The sequence below is a fragment of the Aspergillus steynii genome (genome assembly GCF_002849105.1).
Source record: "Aspergillus steynii IBT 23096 chromosome Unknown P170scaffold_2, whole genome shotgun sequence".
In the NCBI taxonomy this organism is placed as follows: domain Eukaryota; kingdom Fungi; phylum Ascomycota; class Eurotiomycetes; order Eurotiales; family Aspergillaceae; genus Aspergillus; species Aspergillus steynii.
In genome coordinates, this window is record NW_020194399.1 from 3467582 (window position 1) to 3486810 (window position 19229).

At 51.1% G+C, this 19229-nt stretch overlaps 8 protein-coding genes across 8 annotated transcripts; 2 read left to right on the top strand and 6 right to left on the bottom strand.

The window, feature by feature from the left end:
• Window positions 1–353: 353 nt before the first annotated feature.
• On the bottom strand, window positions 354–1308 carry P170DRAFT_434301 (uncharacterized protein). Its single transcript, XM_024848683.1, has one exon. It carries the CDS (start codon window positions 1066–1068, stop codon window positions 640–642), a length of 429 nt encoding a protein of 142 aa, XP_024707886.1. The 5' UTR covers window positions 1069–1308; the 3' UTR covers window positions 354–639.
• A 485-nt stretch (window positions 1309–1793) lies between these two features.
• Window positions 1794–2721, bottom strand: P170DRAFT_402889 (MBL fold metallo-hydrolase; the record flags this gene model as incomplete). The annotated part of the gene is made up of 1 exon (XM_024846454.1): window positions 1794–2721. Exon 1 carries the CDS (start codon window positions 2649–2651, stop codon window positions 1794–1796), a length of 858 nt encoding a protein of 285 aa, XP_024707887.1. The 5' UTR covers window positions 2652–2721.
• Window positions 2722–3028: 307 nt separating this feature from the next.
• Window positions 3029–4397, bottom strand: P170DRAFT_453911 (Zn(II)2Cys6 transcription factor; the record flags this gene model as incomplete). Its single annotated transcript, XM_024851398.1, has 4 exons — window positions 3029–3120; window positions 3164–3599; window positions 3666–4185; window positions 4252–4397. The coding sequence occupies 4 exons, from the start codon at window positions 4395–4397 to the stop codon at window positions 3029–3031; spliced, it is 1194 nt and encodes a 397-aa protein (XP_024707888.1).
• Window positions 4398–4945: 548 nt separating this feature from the next.
• Window positions 4946–6549, top strand: P170DRAFT_444542 (MFS transporter; the record flags this gene model as incomplete). Its single annotated transcript, XM_024850639.1, has 3 exons — window positions 4946–5853; window positions 5913–6085; window positions 6131–6549. 3 exons carry the CDS (start codon window positions 4946–4948, stop codon window positions 6547–6549), a joined length of 1500 nt encoding a protein of 499 aa, XP_024707889.1.
• Window positions 6550–8379: 1830 nt separating this feature from the next.
• On the top strand, window positions 8380–9761 carry P170DRAFT_434302 (EGFR-like transmembrane domain-containing protein). Its single transcript, XM_024848684.1, has one exon. The coding sequence runs from the start codon at window positions 8732–8734 to the stop codon at window positions 9635–9637; it is 906 nt and encodes a 301-aa protein (XP_024707890.1). The 5' UTR covers window positions 8380–8731; the 3' UTR covers window positions 9638–9761.
• Window positions 9762–10429: 668 nt separating this feature from the next.
• P170DRAFT_350568 (putative pH signal transduction protein PalI) lies at window positions 10430–12560 on the bottom strand (the record flags this gene model as incomplete). The annotated part of the gene is made up of 3 exons (XM_024843811.1): window positions 10430–10934; window positions 10987–12307; window positions 12371–12560. The coding sequence occupies 3 exons, from the start codon at window positions 12558–12560 to the stop codon at window positions 10430–10432; spliced, it is 2016 nt and encodes a 671-aa protein (XP_024707891.1).
• Window positions 12561–14341: 1781 nt separating this feature from the next.
• On the bottom strand, window positions 14342–16128 carry P170DRAFT_378512 (class II aaRS and biotin synthetase). The gene is made up of 2 exons (XM_024845450.1): window positions 15883–16128; window positions 14342–15787 (listed from the first exon to the last, which is right to left on the bottom strand). The coding sequence occupies exons 1-2, from the start codon at window positions 16030–16032 to the stop codon at window positions 14390–14392; spliced, it is 1548 nt and encodes a 515-aa protein (XP_024707892.1). The 5' UTR covers window positions 16033–16128; the 3' UTR covers window positions 14342–14389.
• A 1643-nt stretch (window positions 16129–17771) lies between these two features.
• P170DRAFT_444545 (class I SAM-dependent methyltransferase) lies at window positions 17772–18899 on the bottom strand (the record flags this gene model as incomplete). The annotated part of the gene is made up of 2 exons (XM_024850640.1): window positions 17772–18746; window positions 18777–18899. The coding sequence occupies 2 exons, from the start codon at window positions 18897–18899 to the stop codon at window positions 17772–17774; spliced, it is 1098 nt and encodes a 365-aa protein (XP_024707893.1).
• Between the last annotated feature and the right edge of the window lie 330 nt (window positions 18900–19229).

A 19229-nucleotide genomic window follows, 5' to 3' on the forward strand; every position in this document is an offset into this window, starting at 1 on the left:
TGGATTCGCCATTCTTGATCTTGGCCGCTCGGATTGCCCGGGCTTACTCGTACATACCAGAGCCTGGCCTAGCCTGGTAGAGAGAATCAAGCGTAACAATGACTAGCGCGACCCTGCATAGCCCAGAATTCTTCGCACTGTAGGCCCAATTGCCTAATAGTCTGTGTGCCAGAAGTTGGACGAGGATTCTGGTTTTACTCAAATAATGCACCATCGCATTCATAACCCTTTTCTCCCATAACCTTACTATGAGTGAATCAGAAGTGCTTCTCTAGCGAATGTAGAATAGTCAAGAATTGTGAGCACAAGGGCAATGACCAGCATTGCGGAGTGTGTTAAATTTGTCATCTAGTCATAATTTGAATTTTTCGACCAAGGATGTCGTGCAAAAGTTTCGGGGAACACGTCGTGGTCCGCATACCAGCGGAGCCAGCAAGGAGCACAACAACAAAGGGCCTGCCCGGTATTCGCGCCCATTCCACGTGTGTTGAGACATTGGATTTCAAATCCCGTCGCCATGATTCACTTTTTTTGGTCGATATTTTTCGTTTCCATAACTCCTCTTCGTAATTATTGCAGCCGTAGTAGTAATATGCCTTCTCCATTCCCGATCTCGAATCGGCCAAACTACTGTCCGCATCACATAAACCGATCCCAAGAAACCATATGATCAAAGAAAGAACTGTATCGGACATTCGACGGGTCGCGGAACTCCACCTTCGTTGCGGAATGAGACGAGTCGCCGGCCAGGAATTCCAAGTATGAGCTGCGCTTGGTCCTGCCATCGCCTGTGCCCGCATCGCCCACAACACTCGTCTGGCCGGCATCGCCGAATCCAAAGTCGAACATGCTGAAGCGTGCTTCGGTGGCAATCGTATTCGGTCTGGATCTGTTCGTGCGTCGCAATCCCTCGCCCATCAGCCAGGTTTGCCGGCGGGACTTCTTCGGCGGGAGTAGGTTCTGGTGATCTTCGCCTTGCGGGTCTTCGTCGTGACGGCGCCATTCGTCGTTGCGACGCCAGGATTTGGGCTTTAGCCAGGATGGCGAGGATTTCCAGAATTCTCGCATGATGAGGAGTGAATGGGCGGTATTTGGTAGATGGGAGAGCGGTGGTGAGATTCTGGATGAGATGGTTCGTGAAGCTGGGGATGGTCCGGGCCAAATATTTAAGTTGGCGATCTTCCCGCGCTGATCCCGATTTGTTTCAAGGGGGTGCGGAACGCGATGGATCAAGTGTTTGAAACGGAGACTCAAATATTGGGCAAGACCGGCGGGGTGGTCGAGCCGGAGGGGTGGCCCAAAAGTGAGAATTGTATGGGATGAGATTGAAGGATTGTCCTGGGCGATATTTACATCGCGACTGTCCCGCTTTGGTCACGAGATGGCTGTGCTACCGATCGATTGATGGAAAGTGTAGATTGGTCTGATGCAGTTGCTGGGCTTTTTCTAGATTCTAGATTCTGTCCATGATAAGATTATTGAAAATGCAGTGTTTGTTTCCCAGCAACCGAGGATGTTCCTACCAGACTTTTGTCTTGAATCAGTCTATGGCATACCCTACTTGAGAAAATGCCCTTTTCAAGTGCTAATCTAGTTGTGTTTCCCTTATCTCTAACTGGCTATCCAGCGAGAATGAACTTGTACGTACGATTGGTTCGTAAATTCACTTGAGACGAAACCGAAACTGAAGAACTTTTCTCGAGTCATATTTATAGCCTTCTAAAAATAATCCGCAACACTCCCAGCAAATTCTTCAATTCAACCCACAAATGGATTTAATGTCTCAGTCCCCATCAGTAAATCTTCTTCGGAACACCCGGTTCAGTCCATCGAATCTGGTCAATAACACCCTCCTCAGTAAACACCTTCTCCAGACCTTCCCGATCCTCCTTGAAATGCTCCCACGACTCGAAATGAATCGGAATCATGACCTCAGCCCCGATATCCCGCATCAGTCTCACAGCCTGCTTCCCATCCATCGTAATCTGAAAAGTCCCAACCGGGAACGTAAACGTCGCATTACCCAGGTTGAACAGCGACGCGGTGATATGCCACCGCTTCCCGATCTCCTGCAACTCGTCAATGTAGACGGTATCTCCGGAGAAATAGATGGCGTTGGGCTTCCCTGACTCGGCATGCGTGCCGAAGGAATCCGTTTCGAGGACGAATCCGGTCACCTCACCCACGGGGAAGTGCTTGCAGGGGGTGCCGGTGATGCGGAACTCCTTGTCGCCAATAACGGAGGTGACGGTTTGCCATGGACGAAGGCCGACCACACCCGGACGAGGCGAGAGGTTCTTGGCGCCGTCCATGGTGGTGAAGACTCGACGGCCATCGAGCAGCTTGCGGCCTTCTGGGTCGAGGTTGTCGAGGTGGTCTTCGTGGCTGAGCAGGACCGCGTCAATTGGAGGCAGGTCGTGGAGTCGGACGGATGAGCCCTTGTGGTTGACGAGATGGGGCGGCGGTGGGACGGAGGTGAGGCCGAATGGAGAGAGGTCTGCTTTACTCCATTCCGCGGTCTCGTCGTATGCTGTGCCTTCCTCGGCGCCGAAATAAGGATCGGTCAGAAAGTTGATTCCGTCAATGTTGAGGATGGCGGTTGCCGTGGTGAGATGGGTGATGGTGAAGGTCGACTTCGATTGAGGAGTCATGGTGAATGATGTTTGTTGGTAATCACTCAAGAGAATAAGTGTTTGAAAATGAATAGAATGGTCACTGAGGTGAGTTCTCAGGAGGCTTATATATCTTTCCCTGCTTCTGTCTCATCATGTAGTAAGAGGCGAACCTAGAAGATTAGGTAAAGACTTTGTTCGTTTAACTCTGCAGCTTCATTAGAAAGACGGACCATCCCACCTGGATGAAGTCATGGTTGTAGGATCCACCGGCATGAAATGAAGGTTGGTGATTTGATGCCAGGAATTCCACCGGCATCCCTCTCAGGCATCCCACTTGTACTTTGACGATTTTCCTCGTCTCTTGAATTTGTAATGGAAACTGCATAATCTGGAATCGACGCATACCGAGCCTTCTAGATCCATTCGAAATCAACTTGGACATCACACAGCACCCTGGCGGCACTTGACATCCACGCCTCGTGGTCCGTGTTCTCTCGCCGGTTCACTTGCGAAATCAATATTTGGCGGTCCTGCTCGCCCAGGAGCACCCCAAACTTGGTCGCTATCCGGTATACAAAAGTCCAGGTCGGCCAAATTCAGCAGTTCCTTTCGTGGGTTTAGGATTGTGTCCGTCGCGACAGCCAAGCTACTCATTCGACAGACTTTATAGAGTGCCAATCCGAACCGCTTGATCTCTTCCACATTGACCCAGATCATTGCCAGTGGTGCTGTCGGGCTGTGCTGTTCAACCATGTTCGGATAGTAGAACATGCCTAATGCTCGACAGGTGCGGACTAGAGTAATCAGGAGAAAGGAGTCGTCTGCGCTGAGTTGGTGTCGCAAACTCAGGTCGGTTGTGTTATTTTCTTTGGCAAGAAACAGTGACATTATGATCTGGAGAAGAATGCTCTGGTAGGTCGCCATGGGCCACAGAGCACGGATGTTTTGCTGCGAACTTGATATAGCAGGCACAGACCAGGACTCCTGTCGCATATTGACCTCGCTATTAGCAATAGAATCAACAACTACATGCTAGAGTGAGTTCTTTACCGCTTGTATTCGGACTGCATCACTCAGTTTGCGATGGAGTTGTAATGCGGCATCCCTCTTTTCCGGGCGACCAGTGATCCACATCCCGATCATGACGACGGATTGAACCAGAATGGAAGGTTCCCTCGACGCGTCAAATGTACTCGGATGGAGGAATGGCCAATGAGGGTGGAAATCTCGAAAGTAGATATCAACGTACTCCTGGGTGACAAGCTGGGTTGCGGTGGCTCCAATGTCCTCTGTGTCCATGGTGGTATCTGTCGAGCCGACGTCCATCGCGGGTGACTCTGGCAACTCATCATCTACACTATCTGCTTGCGTATTCACCCGAACCGCGTTCTGCGTCTCTGGCTCAGGAGCAAGGGAACAAGCGATTCCTCGTCTCTCGCATGAGCTGCACGGGAACTTTCCTTCGCAGCGTTCCTTTCGAGCGCGACAGGCGCTGCACGCCTTCTGGGCTCGGAACTGCGGCAATTCGCATTCTTGATGGTAGGCCTTGATGTGCCGTCGTAGGAGATCGCTGCGCATCCATGGTCAGTTATCCTTTCACCATCCAAGGTAAAGATTGATCATTCGTAGAACGTGCCTCCTTGCCAGAGTACTCGAGCAGTGTGGACACGAGAATCGATTGCCATCTTGGTGGCTCTGCGCGCTATGTCGATTCAAGTGCTCTTTGCGGAGATACGTTGCATAACATCCAGGGACACTACAAGAGTATGTACGAGGCGACATTGTGATGGCGAGGGCGCGTTGAAATTCCTCTCATGTCGTTTATTGCTTGACGTTGCAGAGACTGAGATTGGGGTTGAAGTCAAGAACAAACTTAGTCATCACCCCAGCTTCATCGGCCCAGCACTTCCTGGTGAAGCTACTGGCAGTGAATCACTGTCAATGTTCGGATTGAGTGGGATCCGATGGTATATTGGTCACTGTGGATATTTTGCCACCATCCATCAATCAAGTGGCGCGCTTCATCCCACTTGTTTAATAAGACGCAGATCTCAAATAGAGTGGGTCGTCAACCGGCATCCCTCTCAAGCTTCAACGAAGCGGATGACAAACAATCTAGTTGCCCTATTGCTTATTGATTGAGATAATTACAGCGTAGATCTGCCTTAAAATCTGGTGGCTTTCTCATTTTCACCATATTTTCAGGCAAAAATTTATAGAATGCTCGCCACATGATATTGTCAAGTATAAAGCGAGCTTCCCATACTTGAAGGGACAATAGAAGCAAGAAAGAAAAAATCCCACCCTCTAATTTGCAATACCACGTCAACATGCGTGCAATTGAGCCTTGCGATCCAGAACGAGCTGGAACGGAGGATCCTGGCTTAAGTCAAGTGTACAGCGCTACTGCCGAGGGTTTTATAGCGCAAACCCCGGAACCAGCTATCACCAGAACAGCCTCCGCTCTAAACCCTCCAGAATATGAAGTCTACTGGGATAACGACGATCCCGAAGACCCGCGTCGCTGGCCGCTCTGGTACAAAGCTCTCACTGTCTTCACGATGAGCTTCGGTGCTACTGTGGTCAGCCTAGCCAGCACCCTCTACACCTCCGGTATTCCAGGGTTAGAGGAAGAGTTTCATATCAGCAAAATCGTTGGTCTTCTCGGCGTCACAACCTACCTTCTCGGTATGGCATCCGGAAGCATTATCCTGGCTCCTCTGAGCGAAGTAACAGGCCGCCGACCAGTCTATATCGGCACCAGCGTCATCTTCGTTCTGCTGATTCTACCAAGCGCGCTAGCCTCGAACATCGAAGCCATCCTGATCAGCAGATTCTTCGCTGGATTCTTTGGAAGCGCATTACTGGGGAACTCCCCGGCTTCAGTCACGGATATTGTGTCGGACGAGCATCGTGCCTTGGCTTTCGGCTTTTGGTCCATCGGGCCGGCCAACGGCCCCGTCTATGGCCCGATTATAGGTGGCTTCGTGTATCAGTATTTGGGCTGGCGATGGACGAACTGGATCGTGCTTATCGCCGGGGGTGTCGTCGTGGTCTTAATGGTCATTCTCAAGGAGACATATGCACCGGTGCTTCTATCGCGACGGGCAGCCCGAAGACGAAAGGAAACACAGTCCGAGAAATGGTGGACTCGCTACGACGGCGCGCAGGATCTGGCCTCGCTTCTGAAAACTGGTCTCAGTCGGCCATTCGTCATGATCGTGACCGAGCCAATCTGGTAACTATCCAAGCCTCGTTCTAGAATCAACGATTATCAAGCTAACGTGCAACCTCCAGTCTCTTCTGGGACATTTACGTCTCGCTCGTCTACTCCATCCTCTACCTCTGTTTCGTGGCCTACCCCATCGCCTTCCAACAAGAGCGCGGATGGTCCCCGGGAATCGGCGGTCTCTCGTTCCTAGGGATAGGGATCGGCGTCTTGGTCGTGATCGCATGCGAGCCTCTCTGTCGTTGAGTCATCAACATGCACCGAAAGGATCCATCCACGGGGCAAGTCGCCCCCGAAGCCATGGTGAGTATAATATGCGTGGGCTCGATTCTACTGGCTATCGGGCAGCTCTGGTTCGCATGGACCTGCACCCCCAATGTCCACTGGATCGTATCGATACTTGCCGGGCTTCCCTTCGGTGCCGGAACGGCCTGTGTGTTTGTTTACGCCAGCAACTATATCGCTCACTCGTATGGCATTTTTTCCGCGTCGGCGCTGGCGGGGAATATGGTTATGCGCAGTGTTATGGGAGCGACGCTTACGTTGGCTGGGCCGTCGATGTATAAGACTCTGGGGTTGAATTGGGCTGGGACTCTTCTTGGGGTGGTTGTGACGGTGTGCATAGCGATTCCGTTTAGTTTTTATTTCTATGGGCACAGGATTAGAGAGAGGAGTGTTCTCATCAAGGAGCTACGCGCAAAATGAGCAGGTTTGCAGCAAGTGTGTCTAGACTTCGTGGCTGAATGCCCTTGCTGCGTTAATTCCACCTGTAAAACATGTACGGAAGGGGGTCAGATAAAATATCGACACTTTTACACTGAGGAGATTCTCATTTACTATTTGGTGTCCCAGATAAACCTTTACGAAGATCTTAAAGCCATATTCAGTATTTCCATCTGCATCGCCACTCCTCAATCCATCTGTTCTGTGCGTTCAATGTCTCCATCAACATTGCTTCCCAGGGCTTTGTTGGTTCAACGATGGCCGCTTTTATTCGACTTAGGATCCCTGGCTTGCTTCACCATCTTAATCACAATGTCCCCGGCGTCGTATGAGTACCAAAATAACAAGTGCCGTCAGTCAGCGGATCCAGGTTTGTAAACAGGTATCCCGCAATGCATACAGAATGGCCTACAACTCCCGGGTCCGTTCCTGGAGGTGGGTTTGAAGCTATACCGGACGATGCGCTGTCTGTTTCCAGGAATACTATCACCGATGCTTCGTTCAGGATCAAGCGGCATACGGCAGTTACTTCGCCGGATTATGCAACGGCCAAGATGCGCAGGAGTATATCAAAGTTGTCGCCAAAAACAAAACCATCCACCACGTACTGATCCCACAGCTCAGTGGATATGTCCCCGACCGACTGGTCGAACAAATGCTGGGCGTAGCTCTTTTCGAGGAGGACATTGAGGACCAGCGCAGAATCACCTTTTGAATCATGGAGACTGTTGAAAAAGGGAGCCGCGGTCAATTGGAGAGGGAAGTCGCTTGCAGCCTCCATCCGGCAATCTAGAGAATGTTTGGACCTCTGGCTCGTGGGCCATGCCAATCGCCTATTGAGCACATGTCTATATCTCCGTTGTAAAAGCTGGTGCAAGGTCCAGTAACCATCTCAACATGATGATGATATGCTGAGTGACTGCTTCGATCTGGCCATCGGTCTGGGGTAATATGCTGAGGAATGCTTCCACTTTGCTCCCACAAAGAGCTAAATAAAGCTCTGCAGTGACTCAAAAAGCGAGTATAAGCTGCAATGCCATGATGCTTTTGGAAGGCGCAACACCCCAAATAAGATCTGATTTGACATGGTCAAAGAGTAGGGATGATGGAAGAAGAAGATATGAGGAGAGAGAAGGAAATTCAAAAGGCGAAAAGGAATGAAGGATAAATGGCGATACTTAACTGAGTTAATCGTCCTTCCTTCCGATCATTCACTTCATATAGGAAGTCTTTCACGCACTGCAAGCGATAGGGCTTTACTGGATGCTACCCACCTTGGGTAATCCACTCTACTTTAAAACTTTCTACCAGAAAAGAATATCACCGTCATGACGACCAACCTAGGCCTAAATAAATAAACCTCTTTAACATCAATTTCAACCCCTACGTCCGATCGTACACAACGAACACAGCGTCCACCATAGCGCAGGTCACCACAAAATCAGCAGGCAAAAGTCCCATCGGAAATAATTCTTCCAGGGACGATGTCGATCGCCGCGGGCCATAAGTCTCCACCGGCGCAACGTGATTGCATGCTGGCAGAAGATCGTTGTAGCATCACCTCGTATTTCTTTGGCGATGGGGCCAATCATGGGCCTTGGCGAGTCTGCAGGGACCCCGTTTGGCTTAGCTTAGGGGTCAGGGAGGAGTAAATAAATTTATCATTGATTGGGTTGTGAGATTCTCGATGGCTTTGCTGTACTCCGTGGAAGAACTGTCACTTCTTGACTATGGGGTGGGATGCTTGTATAGAACCGGCAGAAGCCCTAAGGCCAACATGGCTATAGCGAACCCGTTAAAGCATCAACCTCACCCAAGAAAATCCAATCTATCCACACGCCAGAATACAAGGCTAGATCTCACTGATCCTGTCCCGACGATGTGGGACCCAATCTCAGCTCTGCAGCAATCAACCGCCAATCCTCTCCTGACAGGGCATCAATCCTCGTCCCAACACGACCGGTCCTAACTTTCCAGAGATCGTCTCACCACTCCCTTCCTGAGTGGGAATACGACTGTTAGTCACAATCCAAGGGTCCAATGTGTCAATCAACCCGCTAGTCCACCTGACAGAAAGTAATTCGAGTCGACGTACATATACAGGAAGAACCCACATCTCCTCCTCAACACATTCTAACCCTCAACCCCATCCAAAACCACTATAATGAAACCCCTCCTCCTCCCCCTTCTTCTCCTCCAAACAACCAGTACCTCAGCCTGGACCTTCACCTGGCGAAACGCCTCCTCAGCCAGCTTCCTCAAAAACAGCCACGACCCGCTCCCCTGCACGAACATCGACCAAGCAGAGGGCCAGCGCTTCGACTTCCACCCGGAATCCGACAACTACAACTTCTACATCTGGGCCACCGAGAACTGCACCGGTGAATACGCCGGCTACACCACCCCCGATGTCTGGCGGAAGAAGGCGAGCCAGAACCTGCGCTCGTATCTGGTCGATTACGGCGATGGGTCGGGGCCGAAGTCGACGGCCTTAGTGGCTACTTCTACTGCGGAGGCGAGTTCGACTTCGTCTGCATCGACGGCGGAGGCGACTTCCACTTCGACTTCGACTCCCACAGGGACTGCGGCGTCGTCTGCCTCGGCGTCAGCGTCAACCTCCCCAGAGTCCAACGGCGCTGCTATTTCCGGCGGTGCCATCGCCGGCATCGTGATCGCCGTGGTAGCGGGACTGAGCATCCTCGGCGCTGGATTCTTCTATCTCGGACGACGGGCTCGACGCGGAAACAGTCCCAGCTCCAGTCCAAGCAATCCCCCCTCTCAACCACCACAGGACATGTACGCCTCCCCCGGCGGAAACAACAGCTTCGCAGCTACGGCTCAATACCCGCCTTCTCTCCATCATGGCGGACAAACGCCGCAGCAGTCGATGGGGCACTATGGTGATGCGGCGTCGCCTCTGGGTCATACGCAGTCACCGTACATGGAGACGACTAAGCTCGGGTCGCAGAAATCGTGGGTCGAGTTGCCGGGGGACGATATGATGGCGGAGTTGAGTAATAGTCGGCAGGTGAATGAGCTGGAGGGACATTCGAAGATGAGGTATCAGTGATATTATTGAGTCTTTTATGTGTGGTGGATGGTGCCGTGTAATTGCAGATGATGGTGGGGGTGTATATCTTTCTGTTTTTGGTCTTTCTGTCACGGTTTTTACTTGGTTTAGGTTAGATAAATACCCAATGGTTTTTGTTTTGCAATTGATTGTGCTTCGCTTAAGATGGGGTTAAAGAGACGAGTATGCCATTGATCTAGGATATTGCGTCTAGATCGCAAGATGTTTCTGCAGTTATCGGGTTGATTCCTTGAATTTGAAATGAAGATATCAAACGCATTCTTGGTAAGATCGATAGATAATGATAGGATAAGTTCAGACAGACTTAATCAAGTACAAAAAGAATAATATTCATCGCACTGCAATGAGAGACGGTTAAATATTGGAAGTAAACGGTAAACTCCGTCCATGGACCTGTCCAGAGACCGACAACGGAAAGAAAGGAAGGAAAAGAATGAATAAGAGACAAGAAAAAAGGTTGAAAATGTCGAGCCGGAGGATAATAATCTCCGACTGTCCATACAAAGACTCTGTACAAGGTATCATCCATTCCAGACATTACCAGACTGCCTAACATAAGTGCGAATTATAATCGCAAATGCTTTGGGTGTGATGCAGATTTGAACAAAGGAGAATGAGAAGTGAAAATCCGGGACATGCCCAGAGAAAAAGAAAATGCCACCATAACAGTTTGAACTCCAAAAACTCCGTTTTCTCGAGTTGGAAGTCCAGAGATGTGACCTCTAATCACAACGGTAGAAAGAAAAGCACAGTACACCATGGGCATTATGTTCAGGGCATAGGGTATCTCGTAGTCTCTCGAGGGATCGGCATCAATGGCATGCGACCTCCAACGCCACCCGCAACTCCACCACCGCCCCGTCCCATGCCAGCCCGCAGATCAAAGTCGGGGTTGTTCTCGAGCAGAACGTTTTGCTTTTGCTGCGCAGGGAGTGGTGGCGGACGCCAGCGTGGGTTGATAGGTCGCTCAGAAATGGACGTGAAATGGCTTATATCGCTAGTAGTAGGTGAGCTAGGGCCTTCAACCATTTCCTCCTCAGTTGGTTTCGGCTCACCAGTATTACCCGGTGTCAGAGCAGTGGGCAACCCACGGTTGCCCACTGCAGACTCATTACGATTAGCAAAACGAGGATCGGCGTCTTCAAAGTAATCGGCTGATCCGGATCGAATGTGTGGTGATGGCCGTCGAGCTGCTCCGTAGGCATGGACGGGTGAAGGGGAGGGCCCGGTGCGTGGCTCCGGGGCACCCCAGCCGTTGCGCGCCGGAATGTATGATCTGAAGAATGTCAGCGGAAAGGGACGACGATATCAGATCACAGAATACTTACGCTGTTCGACTATAAAGGCTGGAGGGGCTAACTGGCTCTGGATACCCATCAGCAGACAAAGCATGTGGTTGCTGCGAGTCAAGCACTGCCTCCTGATGCTCCGGGTCTGCAGATCCCAGTCGTCTCGGCTGTGGTGTCATTTCGATGGCCTGGCCAATGGGTGCTCCCGAGTCCGGCGACATGGCCATCCCAATCGGTCCGGGGGATGGGCGACGCATGGAACCTCCAGGAGAATGACCTCCGTACTCGTACTCATCCTCTTCAGGCGCGGGCATTCCTCGTGGACCAGGACCAGGACCAGGACCGTAGACAAATTGCGGTGGGCCACGCCATCCTCCACGACCCATCATGCCAGGGGGAGCACCTCGCATCGGGCCCATCGGGCCGCCTCTGCCATTCGGCGGGGGTCCTCGGGGTCCTCCATAAGGTCCACCGCGACCGTATCCTCCCCGAGGAGGGTAGCCGCCTCGACCACGTGGGCCTACACCCGGGGGAGGTGCGCCTCTTCGTGAGCCCATGCTACCGTCTGAATATTGGTTGCGCAAGCGTGGATCGTTCGGAGGGGGTCGCATTCTCGGTCCGGGGCCAGCTGGGGGAAGCGGGTTTCCGTATTCATCGCGTGGGACGTTGTAAGCAGCTCGATCATCCCGCATCGGAGCTGGCATCGGAGCTGGAGTCGGAGCAGACGGGAGGTTGTCTGGTGGCATGGGAGCATCGCTAAGAGGTGTTCGCGAATTGAGAGGCGTGCGATCGTCGTCGCTTTCGCGCGTAGTGGTGCGGAAAGTCGCAAATGTCGGGCCTGTTTCCGAGCCCGGAGGAGATCCGGTGACGAAGGGTTCCTTTGTCTCTTCACTAAGAGGCGGGGGAGGCGGGTTCATGGCGGGATTCGGGGCCGTCGCATTTTGGCGATTGTAGAAGTTCTCGCCGCTCATCTCAGCATTCTCCGCGATACGCTTCTTCCGTGCTTTACGGCTAACAAGGGTCCGGCGCATTGCGCATGTGACGACCCCACAGGTGACGAGAATGATGGTCGCACCGAGCACAATCCAACCGCCCCATCCGAGATGCGGAACAAAAAGCAGTATATCCACCAGAAAAGCGAGCAGGGTGACAAGAAGGGTCGGGAGCAGAAGGATCAAGAGCGCAAGAAGGTATCGCGGCGAGTGGGACGGGCTGTGGAAGTGAGCTGCCACAGCCATGCAGAGGCAGATAAGCGTGAGAAGGGCGGCGACTGGGTGCACGATCAGGATCGAAGAAAGCGATCGGCGCGTACTCGACGGGAGGTAATAGTCGTCATCGGTGCCGGCGCTGCTGAGGTCATCTGGTGGGAAATCACTTAGCTACCAACTTGAACACCCGATCGGGGATCGCGAGAGGAACCAACCGTTGTTGTAGCCAACATGGATATCGGTACATTGGTCTTTCTTGCAATAACCAAAGACTCCGTAGTCGACATTTTCGAAGGTTGCCAAGGGAATTCCTTTGACGATAGGCGTGGAGATGACCGACAGAACGAGCAGAACAAAAGCGATTAGGAGCAGAATTGTAAGGGGGGTCGCGGGTTTAAGCAACATGGTGAAAGAAAAGCGTCGCCGACGCTAGAGAGCAGGTAGGGGGAACAATCGGGGGAGATAAAGAAGCAGATGGCTCCGGACTCCAATGACAGCGACACACGCAGTCGACAGAATCTCGGGGGTTCAACGCATTGGTTGGAGCATTGCTTTCGTTCTTGGAGGCTTCCTTGTCGAATTCCCTTGTGAAAACGGAGCCAAGTCTCACAGAGAACTATGGAAGGCTGCCTAGGGAGGGGAGGGAGAGAAGATCCAGAGCAGCGACCAGCGAGGAATCAAGAACCAACACTCGGATGCAGGCAGCAAGTTTTACAGAAAGGCAGGGCAAGCGGGCTAAAGGAGGGGACTGCAGTAGGAATAACGAATGAATGCAAGGAAAGAAGGAATGAAAGGATAAGGGAACGAATGGAAGCCAGAGCGAAGAATGGCGGAGTTGATTGGAAGGTCGCGGTCGAAGTCAGCAGGGGGCGTGGCCTGAGGTGTCGACGTTGCCACTGTGCGTTTCTCCCCTTCCTTCTCTTCTCCTACTCTGTCTTCTACGGTGGACACTTTTCTTTCTTCTTTTTTTATCTTCTGTTCTTCTCATATTTCTTCAATCCTCTCTCCCTGAAAGGACTCCCCCTCTCCTCAACCCTTCGTATCACCCTGCTTCTTCCGTGGTGGCTGAGCCCCGACACTACCCCGATGATGGATTAGCTGCTTAATTTCTCTTGCAGTTTTAAGCATACGGGGTCGTCCGTTCCACTCCGGCTTCTCCTCTGATTCGCCCTCTCCCGCTCTGCGATAATGGAACAAGACTGTCCCACTCTTGGCCAAGCCTGACTCTGCCGATAGGCGATTTTTAGTCCACTGCTCGAGCTCCTTTACGGGGTACGCGCCGTCACGAGATCTCTCTCCAAGATTGCGATTGAAATCGGACTGAAAAACTGACAAAATCCCCTCTCGGTGTCTCTCGCGCCCGTTAAATATCGTCTTTGCATATAGAGTAACACGGTTGCGTCACGAGCTTACATCGCCGGCGGAGGCCAGACCGGACCGGATCTGCGATCAGGGGGGATTAAGAATAGATGGTTTCGCGAATCCGACATATTACAGGAGGGAACCCCACCTCAGGAAGCCGTCCGGTTCTCTTCCTTGGTTGACTTCCAGACTTTCTGTTCCGTGTTTGACATATCCACAGTTCAAGGAGTCAAGCTAGCATCCCGTTTCAAGCGAGGGATCGTCGGCCAACCGAGCGTGCGATTTCGGATGAAACGGTCTCAATAATAAACGCGAGACTGCCGCATCCTTTCCATAGTCAAAAGATATCCCCTGTGGTAGATCGCCAGCAGCTTCATTTGCCATCGCAATTTGGCCTGGCGCGACTGGTCATTGTGATTTCGCCCTTGACTTTCCTGAATGAACTCCACCGCATGACGTCCCGCCATTCAGGGTTCTAGATTCATTGGAAGTGGAGTTGAGTGCGCGTCATGCATCATTGGCTCGTCAAGCGAATTGCAGCGGGTCAACTCCAGGTTTGATGGATTGAGATCGTTAGTTCCTATATTAAATTGAGGGCGTTAGATAAGATATACTCCGGAGTAGATGTTGCTCACCAGGGGAAGGAGATTGGTAACATACCATATCTTCTACACCGATAATCTGACAATTAAATTTTTTTATCTTATAATAAAGCTTAGAACGCTATGGTGTGTATTGGTTCATACTGGTGACACAAGTACTAACGATAATAAGTAAATATCTGAGATGCAAGATAAAAACAGCTGGTCGTTAATGCAACGAGTAGAAATTGAAGATATCTTAATGGCAAATCCAGTGTTTCTCTTCGTAGTTCATTCAAACCTGGGGCCAAACATTGCCCACTTTTTAGCACCTGATGCACAACAACTATTGATACATTTACCAAGCCCGGTATCTGTTGCGACAGGTTGGCTCCATGGAATGCACAAACATGTTATGTTCCTATTTCCCGTTGTTCTATCATGGTCTGGCCTAGCAAGTAAAGTTTCGATCTGCCGCGCGCAGCCTTCAGTGAGACAGTGAGGGGCAAGGCACATACTCATCTCTTTGCTATCGCAGAGGTAATGGGTGAGCTCATGCCAGTTAATCACTTGCCTCTGGCGCGACGAGAAGATACTGCGTGCTGTCTGGAGGAGATTGCCCTGGATCTCTTCTAGGAGTCTGGGAATTGTGGCAGGAAGTTCAGCCAGCGGAATATCAGACCTGCGCATCTGCTTTGGAAGGTCTCTCCTATATACTCTGGCGTATTGGCCTAAAAGTTCCTTCGTACCTAGCATAATGCACAAAGGTGCCCCGCGAATGGTCCATTCACGCAGTTTCCAACCGAATGTGAGGGAGCCGTTCAGGTCCGCGTGAGCACGCAAATCAAGCGCCGACAGTGCTGTATCAATTGATTGGATTTCAGCTAATAAGGTTTGCCATTCCTGTTCCCTGTGTGGGCTTCCACTTGGTATGAGGATAACTTGATTCTCAGCAACACGAGGTGGAACGACAATTCCTTCGTCGTCGCCATGGATTGCCAGCATGATGCCGAGGGCGCGGTTCGAGAAACACCATGAATTCTGCCATACGTGCACCCCAGAACTAGCATCCTCATTGGGATTAACGGTCCGATCAGATGCTATGATTCTGTATTTCCTGCTGACGCTCTGTCCTAAGGCACGACATGATCCTCCATCGACACATTGGTCTAATGCTGGCACATACGCAATCATAGTAGACTCATGGACATCAGCACCATCAAGGGCAGAGGAGGTATGACTGCTGTTGATATAAGCACGGTAACCTTTGACAACTGGAACAGCCAAAAGCCCTTCGTACAGATCAGCATACATGTCAAGAACCTGCTTTTGTTCTCCACTGGCATCTAGCTCTGTCAAATGTGCCGTGTGTGCTTCCTGCATGAGAATTTCCCGGGATCGGAAGAGCGGCTCAGGGTGCGATACATCGCAGGTCACCAACTTCCACTGGTTGAGACGAAGCGGGAGGTCCAGGCGAGTTTGAATCCACCTTGTAAAATGCGAGTAGATGATGGATGAAGTGGTAAGCTGATCTGCCACTAGATTCCGTGTATGATGTTCATTGTATTCATCGCTCGTATCCGTGATTTTCGGTGTCAAGATGGGGAAAACACAGTTCTGGACGCCCATGAGCTGCAGCTGCTTGTAGAGAGATGCTTGGACTCTCTCCCAGATGACGCATAATGCTGGCTATGAAATTTCATCCAAGCGAAAAAGAGTTAGTCAGGGAAATTATGAGAGGCGTGGAAGGGAGAGAATGATGGGGAGAAAACGCCGGGACAAACCCTAAGAACAAAGTGACCCTCTGCCGCCAGACTTGGGTCTATCATATCTGCTTTTTCCAAAGTCTCGCGATACCACGCCCAAAAGTCGCCATCTTTTGGCAGGTCGATCTGTCGGAGTGGCGTAGCGATAACTGTCTTTCGGCATGCCATGATCTCAACGCTCGCTGAATATACTGAGTGCCAAAATTATCTTCAGTTGGACTGCGTTGTTTTGATGCAAAAAAGATGTAATTCCCAGTGTCGGCGGTATTCACTTGGGCATAGCCTGATCAAGTGGCGTATGATGTCAGTCCGGAGCTTTTCATGCGCTCAGATCTATGCCGGAAAACATGGCTGCCTAATAGATCCTAGTCACTTGTCTCACAGATAGCGATAGGCCCTAAGAGTAGTTGTGTTTGTGGCCATTTTTTAAGGACGCCAGCCATAAACGCCTTCATATTGATGTATCGGTAAAGAAAGAAAGGTTGTGAATTTGTATGCATTTAAGACTTAGAAACAGTCGCTTTCTCCGTGCCTGAATCTTGAATCTATGGCAAGTGTTGTTATATCTCAGAAGCCACTTTGCAATGTCTTGATTCCCGTAGTTAGAAGTGCCAAATGATATTTTCGTCGTAGCCACATACACAGTGTTGGAAGACACCTATGCCTGATGAAGATGGATTCTTGCCTGGATATTTTCTACAAGTGTAGAGCAAATTACACGAAACTCGCTTAGATCAGAATTGGCAGGCTAATAACTTCTTGTCATCTCGCAGAAAAATTGGCATTGCTCACATTTAAATACAGTGGAAGTAACAATATCAGGTGTTTTACATGAATGAAGCATGGCCAGCTTTCTATTCTAGCTGCGCGTGAAGTACACAGAGTCCATTTCCCAAGCTCCTAGTCTCCAGTATTTCATTTTCGTTTAATTTTATGATGTTTACTTATTCCTGTCGATTAGTGCTTCTTTTTCAAGTACAGTAAGTGTTCAAGTTATATAGGAACTTAAGCCATGCCTTGGAAAAGTATCACCCCAAACTCACGGACAACATAGTAGACTCAATCTGACTTAAACTAGTATAGTACGGCTATATCAAATGACCAGGTGAACTCCTTCCCAGATTCCCAAAGCTGAAATTATGGCGCTTCCCCAGAAATGAAACCAACATTCTGGAATACGAAGCCCTAGCGATTCTAGAATCAGAGACATATCCGTATCAACGACCACTAACTATCTGCCTATCTTCAGCATGACATACCGCCAACTAGATTCTGCTTCTTGGATGAAGCAGCGAAGGTCCTGTCGAGTTTAAGCAAGACTTGATCACCATTCTCTAGCTCTGGGAGCCGCGTGCGTGCGTCGTCTATCATGATGGTACTTCATCCTCAGCCGTGCATATCGTAAAGCTTCTTCAGCATCGACTCGGCATGAGAAGTGTTGGTCAACATCTTTATAAGTAGTCAATTCGTTCGTTCGGCGGAAGCCCCGTGAAGTATTCATCGGCTAGATTCTACGGTTTCCGAACATCGATGCCGAGCATCAGACGATAAGGCGTCTCCGATTTCTATTGTCGAGACAAGGGATGAAGCGAATGACTCCCACCATCGATCCAGGGTGGGATTGGCTGTCAGATAATGTTGGAACAGTACCTCGAGGCTCTGAGTGCTTCTTTCCGATTGACCGTACGTTGGGAATGAGAAGGGGACGAATAGAACCAGACGAATCCCATTGTGTCGAACAGATCTTCACAGCCGGCTCTTCCAACAGATAGGCTCCATCAGGGTGATGGGCTTTTGATTAATTGATTGGTTGATTCTGAAAGAAAGAATATCAAGTGGCGTAATCGTTCATTCTTAGAATTCGCTATATAACGTCAAAAGAACCCCATTATAGCATGCCAACCCGCTTACTTCTTCGACGCCAAAACCAGAACCACAGGCCACGAGAACGACCGTTGAGCCTGCGCACCACCCATCCTCTTCTCCAACTCCGCCCACAGCGGCTTCACAGGGTCCTCATCGGTCCCATTGAACGGGAAGATATGCTGCACGAACTGACGCAGCTGCGCCAGATTCCAATCCTTCCGCCAGAGATCACGGTCCTGCCGTTCAATAACCGTCTCGCCGTCCTTGACCTGGCTGGTCGGTTCCACGGGGAAGTTGCACGCGTCTTGCCCGAAAAAGCCCAGCTGCGTCCACTCCGTGTTCCACTTGTGTCGCTGCACGGACTTCCACTCCTCCTCCGCGAAGGGGATGTAGTCGAGCCAGCTGGCGATGCCGTCCGCGGCGCGCTTCCACCCCGCGGTGTGCTCGGGCCCGCCGCCCTTGATGACACCGCCGAAGTGGTGGTTGATGATGGCGTCGAGGACGGGCTGGCAGGAGGCGGCGTACTCGGGTTCCGAGAAGTGTGCCCGCCCGTAGAACCAGATGGCCAGGGTGCCGTTTTGGTTTAGGACGGTGCGGAAGCTGCGCAGGGCCGTCGCCGTGTCCATGAGTGGGAACATCAGCGCGCAGACGATCAGGTCCGCTGACGCAGGCGGGTACTTGGCTTCGAGCTCCTCGCCCAGCGCGACGTCGTAGGAGAACCGCGAGGCGGGGACGTCGGTCTTCGAGAGGGCGTAGCGGGCATAGTCGACGTGGTTGGCGTTGTTGTCGCTCACGACGACGTGCTGGAACTTCAGCGCCAGCTTCTCCGCCACCTGCCCTGGTCCGGCGCCGACGTCGTGGGCGACGTCAAACGAGGGGTTCTTGGACTGGGCGGCATGGTATTGGTAGATGAGGTCGTAGAAGGATTCGTTGTATTTGGGCCGCGTGGAGAGGTACCCTTGCCAGTACCGCGCCTGGTCCTCTTGCGTTAGCTTCCACACATTGGTCGAGTCGTCCTCTTTGGAGTCGGGTTGGAGACGAGACACTCCTGCGCTGAGGTTTCTTTGGAATCGAGGAGCCGGAGAGACATGGAAGCGGGGAGAGCGAGCAATTGAGCGCGCAAACTTCAAGGAATTGCTTCCAAGCGAAGATCTCATTGTGAGGACCATTTTGAGAAGAGATCTGAACGAGCAGGGATTTGCATACACATCATCGTGCAGATGAAAATCCCTCCCTCAAGCTCAAGCCGACGAAAATCGATGCGCTAAAAGAACATGTGATCAGTATAGTTGCATGAGAAGCGCACAGTGATAAAGTGGGATTATTGATTGTTCTCGTGTGGATGCAATGTATACCACGTAGGGCGTTTTAATCAAAGGTTGGGGGCCTTCTTCAGAAGAGTGGAGTCCCTATACAGAAACTTTCTCTAAGCGAAGTAGAATACCCCGACCAAGATATGGTTTTATGCACGGTTTCGGAAAGTCGGCATGGCCGGATGG

Excerpts from the sequence above, each read along its gene's own strand:
- P170DRAFT_434302 (XM_024848684.1), top strand. The coding sequence starts at position 8,732 with ATGAAACCCCTCCTCCTCCCCCTTCTTCTCCTCCAAACAACCAGTACC.
- P170DRAFT_434301 (XM_024848683.1), bottom strand. The coding sequence starts at position 1,068 with ATGCGAGAATTCTGGAAATCCTCGCCATCCTGGCTAAAGCCCAAATCC.
- P170DRAFT_378512 (XM_024845450.1), bottom strand. The coding sequence starts at position 16,032 with ATGGCATGCCGAAAGACAGTTATCGCTACGCCACTCCGACAGATCGAC. Across the intron at positions 15,788-15,882 it reads AGGGTCACTTTGTTCTTAGG|CCAGCATTATGCGTCATCTG; the intron begins GTTTGTCCCGGC and ends GAAATTTCATAG.